This window comes from Penicillium chrysogenum, assembly GCF_028827035.1.
Source record: "Penicillium chrysogenum strain IBT 35668 chromosome Unknown utg000004l_segment0_segment0, whole genome shotgun sequence".
NCBI classification, from domain to species: domain Eukaryota; kingdom Fungi; phylum Ascomycota; class Eurotiomycetes; order Eurotiales; family Aspergillaceae; genus Penicillium; species Penicillium chrysogenum.
Window position 1 is genome coordinate 21,797 of NW_026622752.1, and position 20,345 is coordinate 42,141.

The 20,345-nt window shown below is 49.8% G+C and overlaps 9 protein-coding genes across 9 annotated transcripts; 2 read left to right on the top strand and 7 right to left on the bottom strand.

The window, feature by feature from the left end:
- Window positions 1–235: 235 nt before the first annotated feature.
- Window positions 236–1,506, top strand: N7489_005897 (NAD(P)-dependent alcohol dehydrogenase; the record flags this gene model as incomplete). The annotated part of the gene is made up of 3 exons (XM_056711647.1): window positions 236–563; window positions 614–1,242; window positions 1,303–1,506. 3 exons carry the CDS (start codon window positions 236–238, stop codon window positions 1,504–1,506), a joined length of 1,161 nt encoding a protein of 386 aa, XP_056565362.1.
- Window positions 1,507–1,729: 223 nt separating this feature from the next.
- On the bottom strand, window positions 1,730–2,188 carry N7489_005898 (uncharacterized protein; the record flags this gene model as incomplete). Its single annotated transcript, XM_056711648.1, has 4 exons — window positions 1,730–1,835; window positions 1,886–1,930; window positions 1,982–2,055; window positions 2,108–2,188. 4 exons carry the CDS (start codon window positions 2,186–2,188, stop codon window positions 1,730–1,732), a joined length of 306 nt encoding a protein of 101 aa, XP_056565363.1.
- A 635-nt stretch (window positions 2,189–2,823) lies between these two features.
- Window positions 2,824–4,351, top strand: N7489_005899 (uncharacterized protein; the record flags this gene model as incomplete). Its single annotated transcript, XM_056711649.1, has 3 exons — window positions 2,824–3,138; window positions 3,191–3,563; window positions 3,621–4,351. The coding sequence occupies 3 exons, from the start codon at window positions 2,824–2,826 to the stop codon at window positions 4,349–4,351; spliced, it is 1,419 nt and encodes a 472-aa protein (XP_056565364.1).
- A 32-nt stretch (window positions 4,352–4,383) lies between these two features.
- Window positions 4,384–6,285, bottom strand: N7489_005900 (Zn(II)2Cys6 transcription factor domain-containing protein; the record flags this gene model as incomplete). Its single annotated transcript, XM_056711650.1, has 5 exons — window positions 4,384–5,063; window positions 5,129–5,453; window positions 5,541–6,002; window positions 6,056–6,204; window positions 6,270–6,285. The coding sequence occupies 5 exons, from the start codon at window positions 6,283–6,285 to the stop codon at window positions 4,384–4,386; spliced, it is 1,632 nt and encodes a 543-aa protein (XP_056565365.1).
- Window positions 6,286–6,572: 287 nt separating this feature from the next.
- On the bottom strand, window positions 6,573–8,913 carry N7489_005901 (uncharacterized protein; the record flags this gene model as incomplete). The annotated part of the gene is made up of 6 exons (XM_056711651.1): window positions 6,573–6,728; window positions 6,782–7,254; window positions 7,313–7,578; window positions 7,630–8,387; window positions 8,442–8,839; window positions 8,886–8,913. The coding sequence occupies 6 exons, from the start codon at window positions 8,911–8,913 to the stop codon at window positions 6,573–6,575; spliced, it is 2,079 nt and encodes a 692-aa protein (XP_056565366.1).
- Window positions 8,914–10,027: 1,114 nt separating this feature from the next.
- On the bottom strand, window positions 10,028–13,110 carry N7489_005902 (putative aromatic-L-amino-acid decarboxylase; the record flags this gene model as incomplete). The annotated part of the gene is made up of 5 exons (XM_056711652.1): window positions 10,028–10,795; window positions 10,855–11,092; window positions 11,437–12,000; window positions 12,062–12,992; window positions 13,062–13,110. The coding sequence occupies 5 exons, from the start codon at window positions 13,108–13,110 to the stop codon at window positions 10,028–10,030; spliced, it is 2,550 nt and encodes an 849-aa protein (XP_056565367.1).
- A 326-nt stretch (window positions 13,111–13,436) lies between these two features.
- Window positions 13,437–13,988, bottom strand: N7489_005903 (cupin domain-containing protein; the record flags this gene model as incomplete). The annotated part of the gene is made up of 1 exon (XM_056711653.1): window positions 13,437–13,988. One exon carries the CDS (start codon window positions 13,986–13,988, stop codon window positions 13,437–13,439), a length of 552 nt encoding a protein of 183 aa, XP_056565368.1.
- A 357-nt stretch (window positions 13,989–14,345) lies between these two features.
- Window positions 14,346–14,939, bottom strand: N7489_005904 (cupin domain-containing protein; the record flags this gene model as incomplete). The annotated part of the gene is made up of 1 exon (XM_056711654.1): window positions 14,346–14,939. The coding sequence occupies one exon, from the start codon at window positions 14,937–14,939 to the stop codon at window positions 14,346–14,348; it is 594 nt and encodes a 197-aa protein (XP_056565369.1).
- Window positions 14,940–15,150: 211 nt separating this feature from the next.
- On the bottom strand, window positions 15,151–16,173 carry N7489_005905 (uncharacterized protein; the record flags this gene model as incomplete). Its single annotated transcript, XM_056711655.1, has 1 exon — window positions 15,151–16,173. One exon carries the CDS (start codon window positions 16,171–16,173, stop codon window positions 15,151–15,153), a length of 1,023 nt encoding a protein of 340 aa, XP_056565370.1.
- Between the last annotated feature and the right edge of the window lie 4,172 nt (window positions 16,174–20,345).

Sequence of the window (20,345 nt, forward strand, 5' to 3'; positions counted from 1 at the left end):
ATGCCCAAAGCTGGAGGGAAAGCTCATTGAAATATTGTAAGTGGTGATGCTTAATATTTCCTAATCGGGCGATCTTCCCCAAAGGGTCGACCCCCACCTCCGCGAGTTGGCAACTCCATCCACACCAAAATAGGTAATTTGAGCCACAACTTACTAGATCAAGTACTTATTGGGCTCCCACATCGGCTTTAAAGAATGGAACTTGCCCACTTTTGTACTGCACAGAAAACACACAATGGCTCCGGTACTTCTCGATCAGCCAAACGGCCAGCAGGTGGTGAAAACGGCAGGCGATCGGGTTCCCCTCAAAGTCTCCCATCCCAATCCCTCATTGCAGATAACGGCCGACCACAAGTTGAAATCTGTCAACACGCCTGTTTACGCCCCCAAACCAGGCGAGGCACTGGTTCATATCAAAGCAACTGGAATTTGCGGGTCGGATCTTCATTTCTGGAAGACCGGGCGCATTGGATCATTGGTGTTTGAAGGTGACTGCACCATTGGCCATGAAGCCTCGGGTATCGTTCTGCAATGCGGCGAAGGGGTCAACCATTTGAAGCCAGGTAGACATGATTCATTTGAGTTTGGAGTTTTTGAGCTGATACTTTGATAGGTGACCGAGTGGCCGTCGAACCTGGTGTTCCCTGCGAACACTGTTTCCTCTGTGATGAGGGCCGTTATAACCTGTGCGACAATGTCCAGTTTGCCGGTGTTTACCCTTATGAAGGTACCATGCAGCGTTACAAGAACCACCCTGCGAAATGGCTGCATAAGCTACCCGACAATGTCACTTTCGCTGAAGGCGCACTTCTCGAGCCTCTTTCGGTGGTGATGCACGGCGTCAAGTCGGCTGGTCTTTCGTTGGGCCGCGGTGTAGTTGTATGCGGTGCAGGCCCAATTGGTTTAATCGCCTTAGCTGCAGCACGTGCCTCGGGCGCACACCCTATCGTGGTGACGGATCTCGAACCGGCTCGACTGGCGTTTGCGAAAGAATTTGTCCCTTCCTGCATTACCTATGAGGTGGACCGTACAAAGGATTCGCAAGGTAATGCAGAGGCCATTCGTGCTCTCTTCGGGTCTGGCGAATATTTTGCTCCGGAGACCATACTTGAGTGTACCGGTGTGGAAAGCAGTGTATGCACTGCTGCATACACTGCACGGCGGGGAGGCACCGTCATGGTGATTGGTGTAGGAAAGGCGATCATGAACAACTTACCTTTTATGCATATTTCTCTCGCCGAGGTCAGTTGCATTAGTGTCCTGATGGAGTGAATATTGAATATCTTTGGCTGACTCTGCTAGATTGATCTCCGATTCATCAACCGTTACCGTGACACCTGGCCGCCAGCAGTCGCCTGCCTAAGTGGTGGCATCTTGGACCTGAAGAAACTTGTATCGCATCGTTTCCCTCTTGAAAAGGCCCAAGATGCGCTCCACCTTTGCGCTGATACTCGAAATGGTAGCATCAAGGTGTTGGTTGTCGATGAGCAGGATGTTTCGTTATAGATGTGGTAAGGAAAATTTGTTTTCGATTGTTGCGAGGCTGAGCACTGCTGGAGTCTTTGCTCTATCGAGCCAATCTTGTTTAGTTCCGTGTAAACTAGGAGAGTGGAAAAGCGAAGTAAACAATATTCAGCAATGCAAATGCTTGATTTGATACTATATACCAATTCAAGCCAGACACAATGCCTGCACAACTCTCAACCCCCACTTTGACCCTTGTATTCCCTCAAAATGATGACTGGCAAAATATGGACTCGATGGCCGGAATTGGGTCCTTGGAAGAGTGCTCGCCAGGACTCAAGAATGTGTTGTGTCCGGTGCATTCAGGGCCGCTGTACTACAGTTAGTGAGAGTCCACTGGCTGGATTGGCATTAGACTTACGTGAAGAGACGACATGGCTTTTTCAAAGACACAGTAAGGACGTCCCTATGACGCGTTAGTCTCAGCCAAAACATGGTGGCTAGAAACCAATCTCACTCTTCCTCGATGGGATGGCAATCATTCAATGGCACATCGATACCACGGCTCTTTTCTGCTGTTTCGATACCCACCTGCATGGCCATGTTAGCAATAAGGCGTGGACCTGAGGACGAAGATCCGCACAATTGTTCTTTTTGGGTCCTTCGCTGCCGATACAGAGAGAAGCATCAAGCTTAGAAGCGACAACTGCTTGAGACCGTACATGACGCAGATACAAGCACAGATATCTGAAGGTATGGGATGCTCGACAGTGTTCAAAGTACTCCATATGGTGTAGCAGGTCGACCCTTCCTGCAAGGAGATGCCATCTGTCTTTTCTCTATCCCTTGCGTCTGTCTCCTCTGCAAGGGCCAGGGGTTACAGCTAACAGCGCTGAAAGCTCACCCCTTCTTTTGCAGTAATCTTCTCCCTGCACACGTGCGGAGTACTCCATAGCGAGGATCAGGATGTGACTGCTGATTTGAGCTGTATGGAGTGCATCTTATGTTGTGTTCGAGGTGCAATGTCGATCGATGGGCACTGTTGAACATCAGGGATTCTGAATTCCATACTCCGTGCTTCGTCGATATCGAGAGAAGATAGAGCAAACCATGCAACTAACATAGTTAACTGAAAAAAGCTCAAAAAACGTCCGAAGTGGCCGAGTGTCAAAGAAGTGAAAGTGGCGATGTCTCCCGAACCCCAATCTCCCCACTTCAACTTTGCAACTTCCAACTCTTTTGGATATTCTTTGCATTTTCTCGATCACATATTTACAGTTCAACATACACTCCATGGTTCCGTAATTGGATCACAACCCCGGTGAACTGGGAAAGCCATCGCATGTCTCCAATTACGCCATGAACGACTGGTCCCAACCCGAAGCGACTCCGTCCAATTCCACCGATGCTGCATTTGCGTCTCCATTGGGAGCTAACAGCTGGGGTGATGGATTCTCCCATGATCCAGGCTTCTTAGCTTCCCAGGAGGAGCTACGATGCATGCTTTTCAATCTCGCTCAGTCTGCAGCCCCGACCCGCGCGCCGAGCCCAGATACCCAGGAACAAGACGGCACACAATTGCGCGACAGGGGGCAGACATCAACGCGTCCTGTGCTGTCAAATCCCCGTCGCATCGAGTACTTGAAGAACTATGTCGGGCAGGTGGCACCATGGGTAAGTGGCATTGCTGGTGGTATTCTCAATAATCGCTGATGGCCGACCGCAGCTCGATATGTTCGATTCGCAATGTACCTTTCGAGTGCAGATTCCTGCGCTGGCCCGATCATTCCCTGCCCTGCTGAATGCCATCCTCGCGATATCCGCCCGACAAATGGAAAGGAAGGAGGGAATTCAAGACTCATTTGACAGCTTGGAGCTTTACCAGGAAGCCATTCGCCTGCTGAGCCCACTGCTGCAAATGCGTGACCCTAAAGTTGTGGCCGCCTGCGTACTTCTCTGCTGTCTCGAGATGATGTCTGCGCGTGCGCAGGATTGGCACCGTCATCTGGAGGGGTGTGCAGCACTTTTTGACGCTTTCCAAATGAATGGGTTCAGTGAGGGCCTTCTACAAGCAGTATTTTGGTGCTACGCGCGCATGGGTGAGGATCCATATTGGAGGTCGAATGAAAGGGATATCACTGATTTGGAATAACTAGACCTATGTGGTGCGTTGATCTCTGATGGGACACAGAGCACTCTTCTTCGGCCTAGCAAATGGCTCGCACCTGGATGTCATGAAGATGATGCTGCGCAGCTCTTCAAGGCTGCGCAGTCCCCGGACATGCACGCCAACTACGCGGTATACCTGTGTGCGAGATCCTGCGAGCTGGTGGCTGATCGTACTCAGTTTGTGGAGCTAGCCGTTCAGAATGACTGCGCTGGGGAGGCCTTCAATCGCCGTTGGCTGCGGCTCTGGGGCGATTTGCAGAATTGGCTTGACAACCGACCACCGGAGCTATTACCAATCAACACGACAACAACCAAACCATTCCCCAATATCCTTTTCCTACAATGGGCGGCTATATCCTCGAACCAACTATACCACACGGCATGCATTTTGCTGCTCAACTTGATGCCCAAATCTATCAAACTACAGCCAACACCCGCAATCTCTGCATTATGGCATGCGAGGCGTATTTGTGGAATTTCGCTCGCCAACCCACACCACGGATGCTTGAACAACGCCATCCAGCCGCTATGGATTGCCGGACGGCTGTTCAGCCATGTATCTGAACACAGGATTATAGTCGAACTGATTCGCCATATCGAAGCCGAGACTGGTTGGGGCGCTTGTTGGCGCATCCGCGACTTGGAACTAGCCTGGGGGTATCAGGTCTCACGCCCAGACCGGACTATGGATAGGCCTCGGTTTCCCGTAACAGGGTGAGCATCCGTATCAACTTGAATGATCTTCCTTTACTATGTCTCGTCAAGAAGGCACCACTCGACTCGCAGACTATGCGAGCAGTTTTTTACGTCCCATCCTGTCACAGTATGAATGCGTTCTAACCCACGCACAACCTCGTGTTGTTGTGACTCATGTGTCATCCGGCGAGCTGCCAGCAGAAAGGATGCCAATAGACATGGATCCCAGCACTCCCGACGATCATTGTGGAGAGCAATACTGCATATCCGCTGCGTGTGCCACAGCGGTGACATGGCAACGGAGCGGAAGTCGGTGATGCGTGCAGTGCGAGGTCGATTGTGTAACAAGATCAACATGGCCGTATGGTATAGCTGGTTGCCGAACAAGCTCGCTCCGTTGGCAAAGAGAATAACGGGGAAACTTCTTTCTGGCCCAGCTAACTGATCATCCATCTCTATTTCCAGCATGGGCTCAAACTCCCGTGGTCGCTCTCGATACCATTGTTGCAATTCCTCGACCAACTGCACCCATATATGGAATGGAGGTCGATCGGGAGGAACCTCTTCATTGTGCACAAATTGGATCGCTCTCGCGCATAGCCATAGCGGGCGATAGGCGTAGAAGAAAACCATCTCAAACGGGTCAGCCACGAGATCTACTTGTGTGAAATACGGAAATGACGGGGGAAGCTGCATGCGCATATCGCTATCGGTCGCTAACGCTGTCGCGAGATCTGTGGTGCGCGAACAAGTCAGTGAATAGTGATCGAAACTACCTATGTTGTTTTAGAATTCATACCAAGCCTGAAAAAGAGCCAATAGATCGCGGAATTGATATCTCTGCCCACCGCGTGGGAACTTAGAGCCCCCATGAGGTCAAGATCGCACTGTCTTTCAGGGTTCCACGTGGTTTTGATATCCGAGATACAATATTTCACCTGATTTATAACTTTCAACAGTGCGACACGTGTAATGTCAACCTGCATATCCGAGTCGGCGTGCCGAAGGAATGACTTGCACCTGTCTTCGGGTGGCTTATGTGGATCAAGCTGGCGGAAAGAAGTCTCGGATAGGTCAAGGATGGAGTTCCAGATAGGTGACGAGACCATTGCAAGCTGAAGACCCTGGATTCCAAATGATTGACCAAGATCACAAATGTCCAACTACTGCAGTCAGCGTGGTGCAGTCCGTGGTGGTTTCAAATAGCTCACCCAAGAGGCTACCTCATAGCGATAATGTCGTAGCAAGGCTTGTGTTTCGGTGGGCGAAAGTGTCTCGAGACTTGACTCGGGTGGTTGTTGTATAGTTTGCGGGCTGAAGGTTAATTGATGCGAAACATTTGAAGGTATCGTTGGAGTCTCCAAAGTGGCTCTCGCTGGTGATGGAACTACCAAGTTCGACAGCCCCAGATCGGGACCGTTCATACCGAGAGCCAACAATCCGGCGACTGCCGATTCATCATTGTCATTGAGGATCGTGTAATTCTGTTCGGCCACGGCATGGGGGGCGGGCTCTGACCAGAATGGCTCATCTTCATCTCTGGCGTCGCTAAACGTGATGGGGTCGGCTTGTTGTGGTTGTGGAGTCGTATCAATCCGAGAAAATGCTTCTTCCAGTGGATGATCCTCGGTTCGGTTGAAATCTTCTGTGTTCGCGTTCTCTTCGGTGACAAACTATATATATATGGATTAGGTCTCTACCCTGCGATTATCACCGGAAACCCTACCCGAATAGCTTCATAGCTGGTAGATGGTGTCTCGGTATCTGACGCTTGAATAGTGCGTGCATTCTTCGTCAAAAAGGTCAATTGTGGACCATATTGGCATTGGAAGTTCCGGTCAATGCAGTTCCGACACCACGGTTTGCCTTCATCGCCTGAATAAATATTAGACTTGAATGTTCTAGATCCAGAAAAAGAACATACATTTTCGCCTACGGACGCGACAGCGCATGCATCCTGTGCGACATCTGGTCAGTCGAGTTTCTCTTTGACGCTTCATGGCAGGATCCTAGAGGCTACAGTGCTGTGAGACGGGAGCTTGCGGGATTCCAATCGGGAAGGTGCCGAGCCAGATTAGGAAGGCGCAAGCACCATCAGCTGACCATCACATGACTTAATTTGTCATCCTGTTTACGTCAGGGGATTCACCGGGCCGGTACGGAGTTAAAAGCTGACATTCAAGAATTATATCAAGTGACAGATCGGGAAATTATTAGATTGAGGTAGTCAAAACCTGGTGCAACTACGGCTTCTTCTCCGCCAAACTTCGACTCTTCTTCCACTCGTCCACAATTCCAGCATAGACCGAAGGGGCATACACCCCGGTCAGCTCAGTGTAGTACCCGCCCCCGAGTCGATGTGGATTCAGACCCAAATCGCGCAAGAGCATATCATTGTACTAATGCAGTAGTTAGTTTGCGATATCCTCGTACTTCCGCGCAACAATCATACCTGAATCGCCTCTACTTCAAGGCCAGTTCCTGTCAATGAGCCCAGGACCACATCCTCGGAGATAGTATTCTCCATAGCCTCCAGCGAAAGATTTTCGAGCGAGAGGGCCTGGTGTGGGGTTGACTGAATGTCCACGGTGGAGTCGAGCCCCTCTGTCAAAAATGCCGCCACCCAAAGAGCTTGAACCTCTGCAACAACAGCAATAGTGGAGGATAAAATAACACCGAGGGTTGCAAAGGAGCGGTCGCCTTGTGCGACTAATTCAGGTGCAACCATACGGCGGAAAAGGCGATATGGTACCAGCGTGTGAGATTCGGCCCATGAGGGAGGACTCCGATCTGGAAGAGCGCATCTCGTCGCATTCAAAGTCTTCCTGACCATGACCTCGGAACGTCGATCTAGATCTTCCCAGTGTTGGATGCGGTCATTTATGGCTGAGCCGAGTGGTCCATTGATTCTCTCCGCTGTTTCCGCTGCAATTTGCCAATTCTCGTGGATATTGCCCCCCCGAGTCCACCAGGGCTGACAGACCCAGTTCTAGACGGAGACTTGCAGGTTCAAATCGAATCGGGACTATTGGCTTATATCCGGTCGCGTGGATGACCAGATCAATCTCATGAATATAACTACTGTCTGCTAAGTGAACAGCAGCTTTTGTGGATGTATCCGTGGTTTTCCCCCTGACAGTGTCGATATCCGTGATCGCTGATCGGTACACATAGACATGGGGTAATCTAATTGTTTCCCAGAGATCCCCTTGGTTTGCGATGCCAATACCGGATGCACACGAGACAACACTGGAGATCATCAGTCACAGAATATTCCAAGTGATATCTCATTGAACTTACCTGTTCTCTGGGCGAAGCTTTTCCATTTTCGGATCAGAACCGTATTGTGCCGCTTCCTCCAAGCTTCTATCAATTGATCGCCAAAGCCAACGAACCCACCATCGACCTAGTGGATTGCCATGGAATAGCCGCGCTAGCCATGAGCCCTCCCAGTGAAGACCCCCGGAGGGTCCAAGAGACAGACGTCTTGGAGTCTTGTAGCAGCACGGGGTGAGATGGGTGAGGAGTCTGCTGCTGGCAGCCTTATCGCTTGCGACGGTGTTGCCATTTGGGAGAGTAGACATTGGCGGTACCATCCATGCGGGCCCTGCACCTCGATCACGGATGATCCAATGTACTTGGACGGGACTTTCCTGTGTGGACTTGAGATGCAGCTTTGAGTCGTTGCGGTGTAGAGTCGCAAAGAAATGCACCAGATCAAATGATGATTTTGCACCACCATAAATAGCAACTGATCGCAGCTGTGGATCAGGAGAATCTTTCGGTGGGATGCTAACAACTTCGGAGTCGGGTGCTTTCAGTGGCTGATATCCAAGGTGTTCTCTTGCCCATTCTCCAACATCTTTGGCATGGATGACTGGAGCTGGGTTATTGGAGCCCACTGATGGCCCCTTCGTGTCGGGCATATTTGGTACCGAGGTCAGTCCTGTAGCCAGGACCAACTTGTCGCAGATAATGGTGATGCGCCGGCCCGGGGACGTTGATACACGGATGTTGAGCTTCCACTCTTTGGTTTCTAGACGGCTGATGTCGTCGACCTAGAGATCACTCAGAAATACCACAATTGGTAGAATGGACTGAGAGCAGCTTACCGTCCAGTTCAATCGTATGTGCTTCTTGAGCTGCCATTTCTCGACCCATGCATGGAGATACCGGTTGATCTTCCAGCCTGCAATGAACTGATTTTGTGTGTCACTTGCATGTTCCTCTGGAACAACGTCGGAAAGAGGCAGATCACTGAACTCATAAAGTCCATATGAGTTCTGGCTCAACAAATTTGGGTAAAGACGCTCCTCGGCCCAAGTACCCCCAATATCCGAGGCAGAGTCGATCACGAGAAGGCGACTTTCGGATGGGGTCGTTGGGGAAGCATCGATGTTCTCAGTAAAACAGGCAGGGATTTCGGCGACTTTATCTGTGCTTTTGGCTGTACTTTCGTAAGTCCCGACAAGTTGTAGATACGTCTTTGCTGCGATGAGACCGTAAAGACCTAACGAATTAGCCAACATTCAATTTGGTCGTCAACTGCTACCAACCGGCTCCGACGATCACAACTCGTTCCATGGCTAAAATGATTGCAAAGGGAGAAGAAAGGGGGGAAAATAGACGGAGTTTTTAATGCAAAAGTGTACAATGAAAAGACAACAATACGAAGAATAGCTCGAGGATCCTGATATTGTTCGTGTGGGGGGTCACCACAACAATGGGAATCCCATTCGAAAATACAATTTTGACATATTTTGACATATTTTGACATATTTTGACATATTTTGACATATTTTGACATATTTTGACATATGGGGTAATGTAGACATGTTAGGGACAATCTGTAATAGAACATAGTCTTGGACATATTTGTGAAGGTATGGACCACTTAAACAGAGGGATAATGTCAACAGCATGATTTTGTCGAGATTGGGCAGCATGTACTTGTAATCTAGATGTCCACAGGTTTGGATACAACATAAAATAAAAGGGAATAAAAGGCATTGACCCCAAGAAGAGGCTAGGAACTCTTGAGCCTGTTCTAAAGTTCTCCAAAACCTCAAGATGTAATCTACACCGCCAGGACCTCACAAGTGTGATAACTCACGGCCCATATTGTTATCAGCCTGCAAACTCCAGAGCTTACTTCAGTCGCTATCTCGTGGCTGTTTCATATGACTGCCTCGGTTTCTCCATCCCAACAACTACCCCATATGGATATGTGTGTGTGTGTTTGTGATCTTGCCAGCCACACTGATCAAATCGGTGCCACCAGGTTGTTCCATCAACCGTCCTCGTCCGTGTTATTATCACATATCTCATATCCGCCCTCTACGACCCTTCTGTGCGAGCACGCAGACCGGTCATTGTAGTCTCATATTGAACAATTACATGAGCTATAGTCCCCTAATGACCGTCTCGCGGCCCGTCGTTGAGCGCCTCTTACGGGAGTCTGATCGTGTTTGATGCATGGCTAGTTCGATTTCATCCAAACTCAACATTTACTATCCATATAGAATTGTATTCAATTATACTGATTTCGAAGACTATAGTTGGAAACCATCGACCTGTCAATCCCACGTAGCCCCCTTTGGACAACCTTTATCGATGTATATTCCTACTAGTATTACACAAATACGGCTGCGAATGACACGCTTTTATTCTATATCTGAACTGCTTCCGTATATCCACATCATATCGCGAGTTCCCGAATCTGTCTAACCAGATCGATCACAGTCTCCTTGAAGGGCCGATATTTCACCCCCAACTCCCGAGATACAGTCTCCCCATCAATCCCATAAGAGGCACTCGGCTTCTCACCCGTCTTATAATTCCTAGTTACAGTCTCTTTGGCCCAGTTGAATTCATCGCGAATGATATCCGCAGCATATTCGTACGAAAACGGCTCCGGAGAAGCGGCCACAAATCTCTTGCCACCAGCTTCGGGTGTAAGCAACGCCTGAACATGCACCTCGGCAAGGTCGCGAGCATCAATCCAACCGGGCACTCGCGTCACCGGAAGTGGATCTACACCCGCGGCCACACCCCAGAGCATCATATTTGACTCGTTGAGCTGCTGCACCGTCGGCACAGGGTGCACTACCGGACCAAAAACCATAGGAGGACAGAGAGTGACCAGGTCGAATTTGGTTTTCTCTTCCTTAACAAACTCCCATGCTGCGAGCTCGGCGAACTTCTTAGAGCCGCGGTATGCGGTGACAGAGTCTGACTTCAGATCGATTGCCTCCTCGTATGTCAACGGATTCCAGTTCGCAGCGGTATACGTGAATCCAGGTGCTGGAGTGCTGCCCGGGTCGACTACTGATGCGAAGGAGGATGTCATCACAAGGCGCTGAACCTTTGATCCTGGCTTGGCGGAGGCAGAAAGAATCGACTTCACTCCGTTGATAGCGGGCAAAATCAATTCCTGTTCGTTGTTGGTGGTGTCGTAGAAGAATGGCTGTGAAATTTATTAGCCCTTTGTGTTCACCATAACCAAGGTGATTTTGAATGGCCTACGCTCGCTACATGGATCACTGCGTCAATGCTATCCATTACAGAATCGAAAACCCCAATCTGGGTGAAGTCTTCCACGACGACAAAATCAAGCTTCGAAGCGTACTGCGGACGTGCAGCCTTCATCTGATCTCCCTTTTGCTTTGATCTTGTCGAGCCTCGGACTGAGAATCCGCGAGCCAGTAGATTATCCACAACATGGGCGCCGATGAACCCCGTGGCGCCAGTGACGAGGACGTACCTGCGGTCGTCAGCACTGACCGGGTACGTGGGAATAGATTAACTTACGAGGGCTGTTGAGAAGGCATTTTATCAGGCGTAGGAATATATAGTTAGAAGGAAGAGTAAGGTTGGATCGGGCTTATTATAGTCGTGTGTACCCCGCGTGGGGGAAATGAGGTTCCAAGATTAATATCCACAGCCATTCCGCACTGCTGTTAGTGTGGGGGAGCAATATACGGGAATATAAGGTGAACAGAGGGTATTCTATTGTTCTAGCTGATAGGTTATATCCTTTAGATATACATGTATGGGGGAGATCAATCACCACGTATCTATATCTACTACATGTCACTTCGAACTCACTTCTGCTCCTGCAACACCTCCTCCGTTGTGCGGACGATGACATCAAAGGCATTACGGATATACTTCTCTTCGGCCAAAGCGTTGGCACTAATCACCCGTATCACACAGACGCCGTCAACGACGGTAGAGGTAATGAAGATCTCGCCTCGCGTGTTGACCAATTCGGAGATCTTTTTAGTTAGACCGTCAGCAACTTCATCTTTTACCACGCGATCAGACGATCCACTGGCCCCATTAGATGCCCCATGGGGGCTCTTAACGCGGAAGACAGTCAAGCCAAAGCCTGGCTTTGTGACGATCTCAAATAGGTCGGACCGACCACGCACCAAACCAGCAAAGGTATCACCAAGCCCGATGGTCTTGCGGATATGCGCTTTCATGCCATTGAGACCATAGCTCCGAATCACGAACCAAATCTTAAGTGCGCGGAATCTGCGACCGAGGGAAATACACCAGTTCCGGTAGTCAATTACACTTCCACTCTCCGAGTATGGGTTGCGCAGATATGTTGGAGTGATATCCAATGCGCTTGTCAGATCCAAGCGATTCCGGACAAAGAGGACGCTTGGGAATGTTAGACCAAAGATACAAATTTTTCCACAGACCATTGGTGTGAAAAGCTTACCTGGCATCAAAGTTCACTAGCAACCACTTATGCATGTTCATGTTGAAACTGTCAACTCCCTCCGCAAAGTTCTTCGCAATATACTGCCACTCATCCGCAACGAGGGACGCACCGGCATAGGCGGCATCAATATGCACCCAGATACGCTGCCACGCCGGCTTTTCCTGTAAAACTGCCTTGATTTCCCCAAAGCGGTCCACACTGCAGGTATTTGTCGTGCCAAAGGTCAGGGTGATGTGGTACGGGGTAAGTCCGTCCTCATCGCACTTCTCGAGAACCTCACGGAGACGAGGTCCGGTCATTTCCATGTTATCCTCCAGCCGCGTGGTCACGCTGCGGAAGCGAGTACCCGCAATCAAAGCCCCCTTAGCACCGCTGCTGTGTGTTTGGTCACTGGCAATAGCGACCAGCTTTGCTTGGACATCGAACTTGCGGTCCTCATACTCTGGTGTACCCTCCTTCAGGCCTTCGGCAAGCAGCAGTTCCCGCACACGCCTCTCCCGTGCGGCAACAATGATAGTCGCAATAGCATCACTTGCACTGTTCTGGATAACACCGCCACCGCGGGTCTCCGACGTACTCCTGAAACACTCGGGTAGTGCCAGGGCTTTGGCGACCCAATCCATAATAATAGTCTCCATTTCCGTGCATGCTGGCGAACACAGCCAGTTGAAAGCAGGGGCCGTGAATGTGGCGGAGTACATCTCGCCCAGAATGCTGGGGTATGTCACGCACGCCGGGTAGTAGGCCATGAAATTGGGAGACTGCCAATGCGTCAACCCCGGCTTTATCTTGGTGTCAACATCTTCCTGGATTTGGGCCCAGTCTTCCGGTTCATCAGGGGGGTTCTCCGGGATCAGAGGGCGCAGGTATCCGGGCTCGATAGCGGGGAGGACTCGGCGCTCGGGCACGCTGTCGAAGTAATTGACGACTGCACGAAAGCTTGGTTAGATTGAACATAATTGAGCCAGAAGTTTACGCAAAGATAGAGGGCTCGTACTATCATCAATGGCAGAGTGTGCTGCGGTCTTGAACTGATTGTGATCCATGCTGCGCGTCAACCAGAGATCTGCGATGCGGGGGTACTTTGGTTTCTATGGAGCTTTAAGTGCGGCAATTGGCGGCGCAGGGGAACACAGTATAAGAGGGAAAAAAAAGTATAACACGAGTACAAGTTAAATTGTCAGATTGAGACCACAGAGAATGGTTTGAGGCAAATGTGGGAAAAGCAGACATTGTCGAAGAAAAGGCGCGGGGAGGGAACTAATTCCGTCGGAAGTGTCCGTTCCTCGTTCCGAGCTCGGAATCTTTCCGTTATTCCGAGGAGTATATCCATAACGCAGGTGTTTATCATCCCAAGTCCGTCTCCGATAGTCTAGTCTTCCTCTTCCTTGGGATCATAAATGTCGCCTGCAGGTGTCTTCTCCAATCTCTTCCCATCTTCTGTGACAATCTCTTTGCTAGGTACAACCACCACAAAAACCCGAGCAACATCCTTGCCTCGATTCACCCATTCGTGGTTCGCGCCACGGCAGACAATGACATCGTGTTGATTCAAAATCTTTTCTTCACCTCCGTCTGTAATGAATCCGACTGTGCCGGATAGCACTACGGCATAATCCAAGCTTAGTGTCCGATGGAACCAGCCTGCGTCTGCCGGGGGTAGATCGAGGACCCGACAGGAAGAACCCTTGGTGTCAGCCAGCGGGACGAGAGTTTTGTGCGGATCGGAGAGCTGGCGCATATTGTCCACCGGGAAGCCGCGCGACCGGTGAATTTGGATCACACCGAACCCAGAGTCAGGGCCCGGGGTTGAGAATGCCGGAGCGGTCGTGGGATCATAGGGCGTCAGAATTTCGTCGGAAGCGAAGTATGCCTTTCCCTGAGCATCGTGGCCTGCGATAACGCGACGGATTGGAGTGTCCATGGTAAGGAAAATAAGTCTTTGGTTTGGATAGTGGACAAGAGAGGTTGAGACAGTCTTCGAAGAGAGAAGCGAATATGATTATAGAAAGGAATAGGAAGTTGGGCTTCTTGTTTATATACCTTGTGGACTGAAGGAACAGCTGATTAATAAAGGTATTACAAAGCTTCGAAGATGTCGATAGTCTTTCACTGAGTGAGTATGCGTTGTTCCGATTGATAATCATGGGATTGGTAAGATGGGGGCTGAAAATTCATGAAACTAAGGGCAAGGCTTCCCGTCTGACCGGCAGAATACTCTAAATCTAGGTGGCGCTGATAATTGATCAATTGTGTTTATAGACAAGAGCTTTGCCGCGGTTTACCTAGCTTCATTTGAAGCCCCCTGCTCGCCTTCCCCATTGTCTGAATTGTCAAATCCCTCATCATATACCTCCGGGTTTAGATCCCTCCCTTGGATTTTCAACTTCTCCATTGGTAAATACACAAACAGCATGCGACACCATTCAGTGTTACTTCGGTTGCGGAACGAATGTGCAGTACCCCTTTGCACACTCACATCGCCACGACCCATACGTCGACTCGCACCCGAGTCCAGTACGAGATCAACCTCCCCCTCAATTATCACTCCATAGTCGACGCTCACTGTCCGATGCATTGGCGTCGCCTTTCCCGGACGGAGATCAATCAGACGGAAAACGGTTCCGTTATCGACTGTGATTCCAGGAGGTTGATGTAGGAACTCGTCGTACATGGCGACGTCCGCCTCAGCGTCAACCGAGGCCGGCATACTGGTCGTAGCGTATAGCAGGGCAATCTCGCCATCGTCCCCAGTCGGTGTCGACGGAAGGTAGTCCGGAACTTGGGCATGGGAAAGAAATACTGATTCGCCCTCGGTATTGTGGGTGGTGATGTAGCGGCGGATATAGGGGAGGGGGTTCTTTTTGTAAGGCATAATGAGATGATGGAGATGACATCTGAGGTATTAGGTCAGGTGTTCACCAAAGGTAGTGAGTCTGGAATTGGGAAGTTGTAAATATATCCCCGAGGAAATGTTCTCACATCATGGTGGCATCATTTTATAGATGCCCAAGTAGGATTAAGCATAATTATGTTCCAAGGTCGAGCGAAACTCAAATTGGCCACCCACGATGTACCTAGGTATTCTATCCATGGCCTTTCGTTATTATGTGCCCAAATTTGGAGTTCAAATGGTTCTCCAACATGCGTTTATGCCCATCCGACACCTTCATCTTGTCCTTTATGCTACTAGCCAATTTCTCAATGCACTCATCTAGGCTAGGGCCACCCTCAAATGTCTGATCGTTCTTTTTAGTGGCAACTGCTTCCTCCCAGAGATCGTTCAAGTCCTCTCCCCACCCAAGTGCATCAGCCAATTGACGAACACCATCGTCGCAACTTCCGAGGATGCACACATCGTCGTCTCGATTGCCCAGGTCTCCTGCTTTTTCATTGTTGATCAAAACACGAGGAATGCCCCGTCTTACTAGCCTTGGCAGCCTAGAGCAAGGTGCCACACGCAGACTAGTTCCCATGACAAGCATCAAGTCCGCCTCTAGGACTTCTTTCTCTTTTTCATCAAACTCAGCCGAGAGAGATTGCCCAAAGAATACAACATCTGGCTTAACCGCACCCCCGCATCCCGTATCAAGACAATAGGGCACTTCACCCGTGCGGATGGCTTTGTTCATGAGATCGTCGGGATATGACGACTTGCATTTATAGCAATGCTGACTCTTCCAGTTCCCATGAGTCCACAGAACCTTATCGGGAGGAACCCCAGCATCTTGCTCAAGCCCATCGATATTCTGAGTGAAAACAAAATGGAGCAGATTTTTCTTTGCTAGAAGTGCCAGGAAAGCATGGGTGACGGTCGGTTTAAGATTTCCCGGGTGACGTGCCCGGGCGATCGCGTAGAATGGCTCAGGCGTGTGAGAGAAATAATTGATGTGAAAAATGGCCTCCGGGTAAGGAAGCCGCAGCGGAGCAAGCTTGTCATAAAGACCAGTATTTGGAGATCTGAAATCAGGGATCCCGGCGCCAGTACTGATACCAGCGCCAGTCAAGACGACGATTCGGGTGGCTTTTCCAGTCTTGATCCGGTCGACGATTGACTGAATGTCGGGTTCCATACTAGCCTTTATATGACGTGAGGTATCGTCAGACATAACTTCGAATTTGGGTATTGTGTGCCCCGGGGAGTGGATGGAAGTAAATGATTGTTTTGATTTTCGAGCCTCAAAATAGAGGGGTCTCTGTGGGCGCCTTACTGCCTTAGGTTGCCAAGTAGTGTCGGAGTAGATGCATTGGCATACCGGCATACCGGAGGATCCATTGATCCTATGCATTTTGTAATTTTAGATTAGTAATCGACGGTCCATATAAATTGTTAGGAAAGTCGATACAGCAATACAGAGAGTTGAACACCATTGATTGGACCCTACATTTTTACAATACGGCCCACGCCGACAGTTATGAGCCCGGTTCGCACTGAATGAGACTACTGTAGTTGGAATACAGTATCTAGCCCGCTGCTAGAAGTGTCTCGCAACCCCTGAAGCTATTCTGAAGCTGTGCAAAGCTACCCCTGAATCCAGTAATGGAGGCAGCATCAATCCTCTCCGCCATGAAGGGCGAAAAACTGAAGGACTCGCCGCAGTGGCTCACCTGGTTTGCAAAGGTGCAGCTATATGCCGTACAAAAGAATGTGTGGGATCTCTGTAATCCAGACCTCACCTCGTCGACAACCGATCCCGCTAATAAACGACCCGAGCCTCTCCAAGAACCGGTGGAACCCGAATACCCCGAGGAAGGCGATGAGAAGGAACGAAGGATCTGGCGAGACCGTATGGATGTGTACAAAGTGAAGTACACAAGGTGGGAGAAGCAGACAAAGGGACTGAGCGATGTAAATGAATATATCCTCACATACCTTGATCCAATCCACCATCTCTCTCTAGTTGCATATCGTACTCCGTATGATAGGCTTGTGTATCTAAAGTCTCGCTTTGCCCGATCGACTGCGTACGAAGAAGAAATCCGTATGAAGTGGAAGGTCTTTGCAATGCAGAAGCCGACAGGAGATATCGAGGAATGGCTTCAACAGTGGAACTCACTAAGAGAGCAAGCCGTCAGCCTTGGCATCAATGATGGAGATGCAAATAGGGATTTCTTACACGCTGTGAAAGAGGTGCTCCCTATCTGGTGGCAAGGGAAATACCAGGAGATTGTTATGGACAAGAAGGTGTACGATACTCGAGACCTTCTCGAATCATTCCGCGCGATGAATCGTGAGATAGGTGTTCAAACTGTGACCTCAACCAATGCTCCAAAAGGTGCATTTTCAACCTGGCAAGGACACCAAGAAGCGAAGCCGGAAGGGAAGCAAGAGAAGCTCCCATTTGAGAAGAGACGCTGTCCGTGTGGTAGCACTCACCCAAGGCATAAGGTTGCCACTTGCTATATCATGAATGAAGCAATTCGACCGGGGGGATACACTCTCAATGAGCGTACGCTAGAGAAAGCGAAAAAGAAGTTAGCAAAGGACCTCGGCTGGAAGCAATGGGTGGATAAGGTGGTTGCTGAAGCTCAGCCAAAGGCTGAATATGCTAACCAGGTTAGCTTTGCCACCACCTACCAAAGACACGAAGCCGTACAGATCAGCAAGCATGTGCTATCTGTAGCAAAAAGTGATGAGCCCTCTTTTCATGATCGATGGATTCTCGATACTGGATCGAGTACGCACATCTGTAATGATAGGAGCTTATTTGTTGACTTCACCCCGGACGATATGGAAGTTTCAACTGGAGACAGCACCACAAAGATGCTCGGCAGGGGTACAGTTCGCCTGATAGGAAGACACCCGGTGAAGGGAAGGATGGAGATCACATTGAGTGATGCTCTATACTCACCTGGATTCCATACAAATCTAGTATCATACGCGATGCTAAGGAAGAAAGGTGGCCTTTGGTGTCAAAAGGCGAATTGCATACGGGATCCGAATGATAGGCCTGTCGTCAGTGTACATTTTTGGGATCACTTTAACCTCTGGCTTTTTGATAAGCCTGGCGAAGCTCCTCCACAGCAGGCATATGCCACCCAGGCAGGCGTACGGAACTCGGTGAAGCCGCAGGAATCAAAGGCTTCCTCCGAATTATGGCATCGGCGCCTAGCCCACGTTGAACCACGTACTATAGCAAAGCTTGCTAGTATGGTAGACGGCGTCGTTCTTGAAGATAAGAAGTCGACGGAGCAGCAATCTCTATGTCAAATCTGTAAGACAGGAAGTGCTCCGAGGCAGATATCACGACGGCCAGTCGGAAGATCCTTTGGACGATTTGGAAGGGTGCACTTTGATCTAATTCAACTGCCACCGGCGTACAACAGACATCGCTGGATATCTCACTTCTATCTAGAAGGACCGAGGTTCCATTGGATCATGACACATGAAGTCAAACCGGAATGCCAGCTTGCGATAAAGGAGTTCGTACAGCTAGCAAGGAATCAGTGGAAGCTGCCGATCAAGGCTTTCCACTACGATAATGAAGCCGCAGCAGGCAAAGCAGCGGAGTATAGCCTAACAGCTGACGGTATCTTAGTATATCATACTCCACCTGGACACTCAGAAATGAATGGGTATGCTGAGAGATCTGGCGGGATGATCATCACCCGTATGCGCATGCTCGCTCTCGAAGGAAAGCTCCCTAAGGATCTATGGCCGGAATTTGCAAGCGCCGCAGTATGGTTATTGAATCGTACGCCGTCGTATATCGCTACCGAGAACCGCTGGGTGGTTCCATGGGAAGAAGTCAGGAAGGAACTTGCACCTGTGATACCGAAGACCAACCTGTCAAATGTCAGGCTGTACGGGAGCATGGCGTACTGTAGGATTGAGAATCAAGTACAGTCTGATAAGATGCACCCTCGAGCAGAGATTGGCTTCTTGGTAGGATACCGTGCCTCGAATATCTGGAAGATCTGGTTTCCACATAGTGGAAAGGTGAAGCATATAAGGGATGCAGTCATTGATGAAACCCGGAAGTACACACCTGAGTACGACCAGTATAAGCCGATTCCACTACCGCTAGTGAGACAACCGCAAGAACTCACTACTGAAGAGATCACCAAGGTGATCAACTATGAAATCACTGGTCAACAAACTAGTACGATGGAGGAAAGTCAGGGCATACAGGATCGGGATGATCCCCAGCAGCATGATCCCCAGCACATTAATCCTCAGCAAGCACAGGAGAATCCTCAACAAGTGCAAGATACGTCTCAGGAAGTGATTCAAGAAGCTACTGGTAAGGCAAGTGCTCCAAGAGAGACTACCCCAAGTCAGGGGGTGAGAGAAGAAGCATACTGGCCAACACCTGGTCATCCACCGGCGCGTACAGCACCACCAGGTGCATTTCCGGAGGATCAGGATCTACCACCATTGCCGATCACCCCGCCGCAGGAAGAAGAAGCGAATACTGGCTCTGGTCAGGGGGTGGATATACAGGCTGATCAAGAAGATCCAGCGCATCAAGACCAGACCCAGTACGAATACAAACCTACTCCTGATCCGGTAGAAGACGAGCTAGAAAGGCAGCTACAGTCCGAGCTACTAGCACCAAGCAGAGAGATAGTTAGTGACATTGACACCGGCAACATACTAAGTGGAAGACGAACACGCAGAGCGAGAAGAGATGATGATTTTGCATATGCAACAACCACTACAGTACGGGACGAAGAGCCCCCGGCTCTGCTTCATGCCTTTGCCGCTGGTTTATACGCAGAGAAACCGGACAGTCGTCGTCATCGAGATGATCTTCCTCCACCGCCGAAGCGTTGGAAGGATGTTATGAATCACCCATTTCAGGAAGGCTTCCTCGCAGCAATGAGGAAAGAGATCAATTCGCTATCTGAAAAGGAGACATTTGAAATCATCAACAGACCAAGGGACAGAGGGAAGAAGATCCTCCCTCTACTATGGGTGTTCTCGTACAAATTTGACCAGGACGGTTACCTGCTAAAACTGAAGGCTCGTATCTGCGTACGAGGAGATCTTGAAACCATTTCTCACGAAGAGAAAAGGGCTGCTACATTAGCAGCAAGGACAGCAAGGATGATCTTCGCACTAGTGGCTGCTTTTGATATGGATTTGCGACAGCGGGATGCTGTCACTGCATTCCTAAATAGCAAGCTAGATGTGAAGGAGACGTACACCTATATGCCAGAAGGTTTCCAGACCCCAGGCAAGTGCTGGAAGCTACGCCGTGCTTTGTACGGTCTGCGGATCTCACCGAGGCTATGGCAGCGAGAAGCAGCGAGTGTACTACGTAAGCTAGGGTTACAA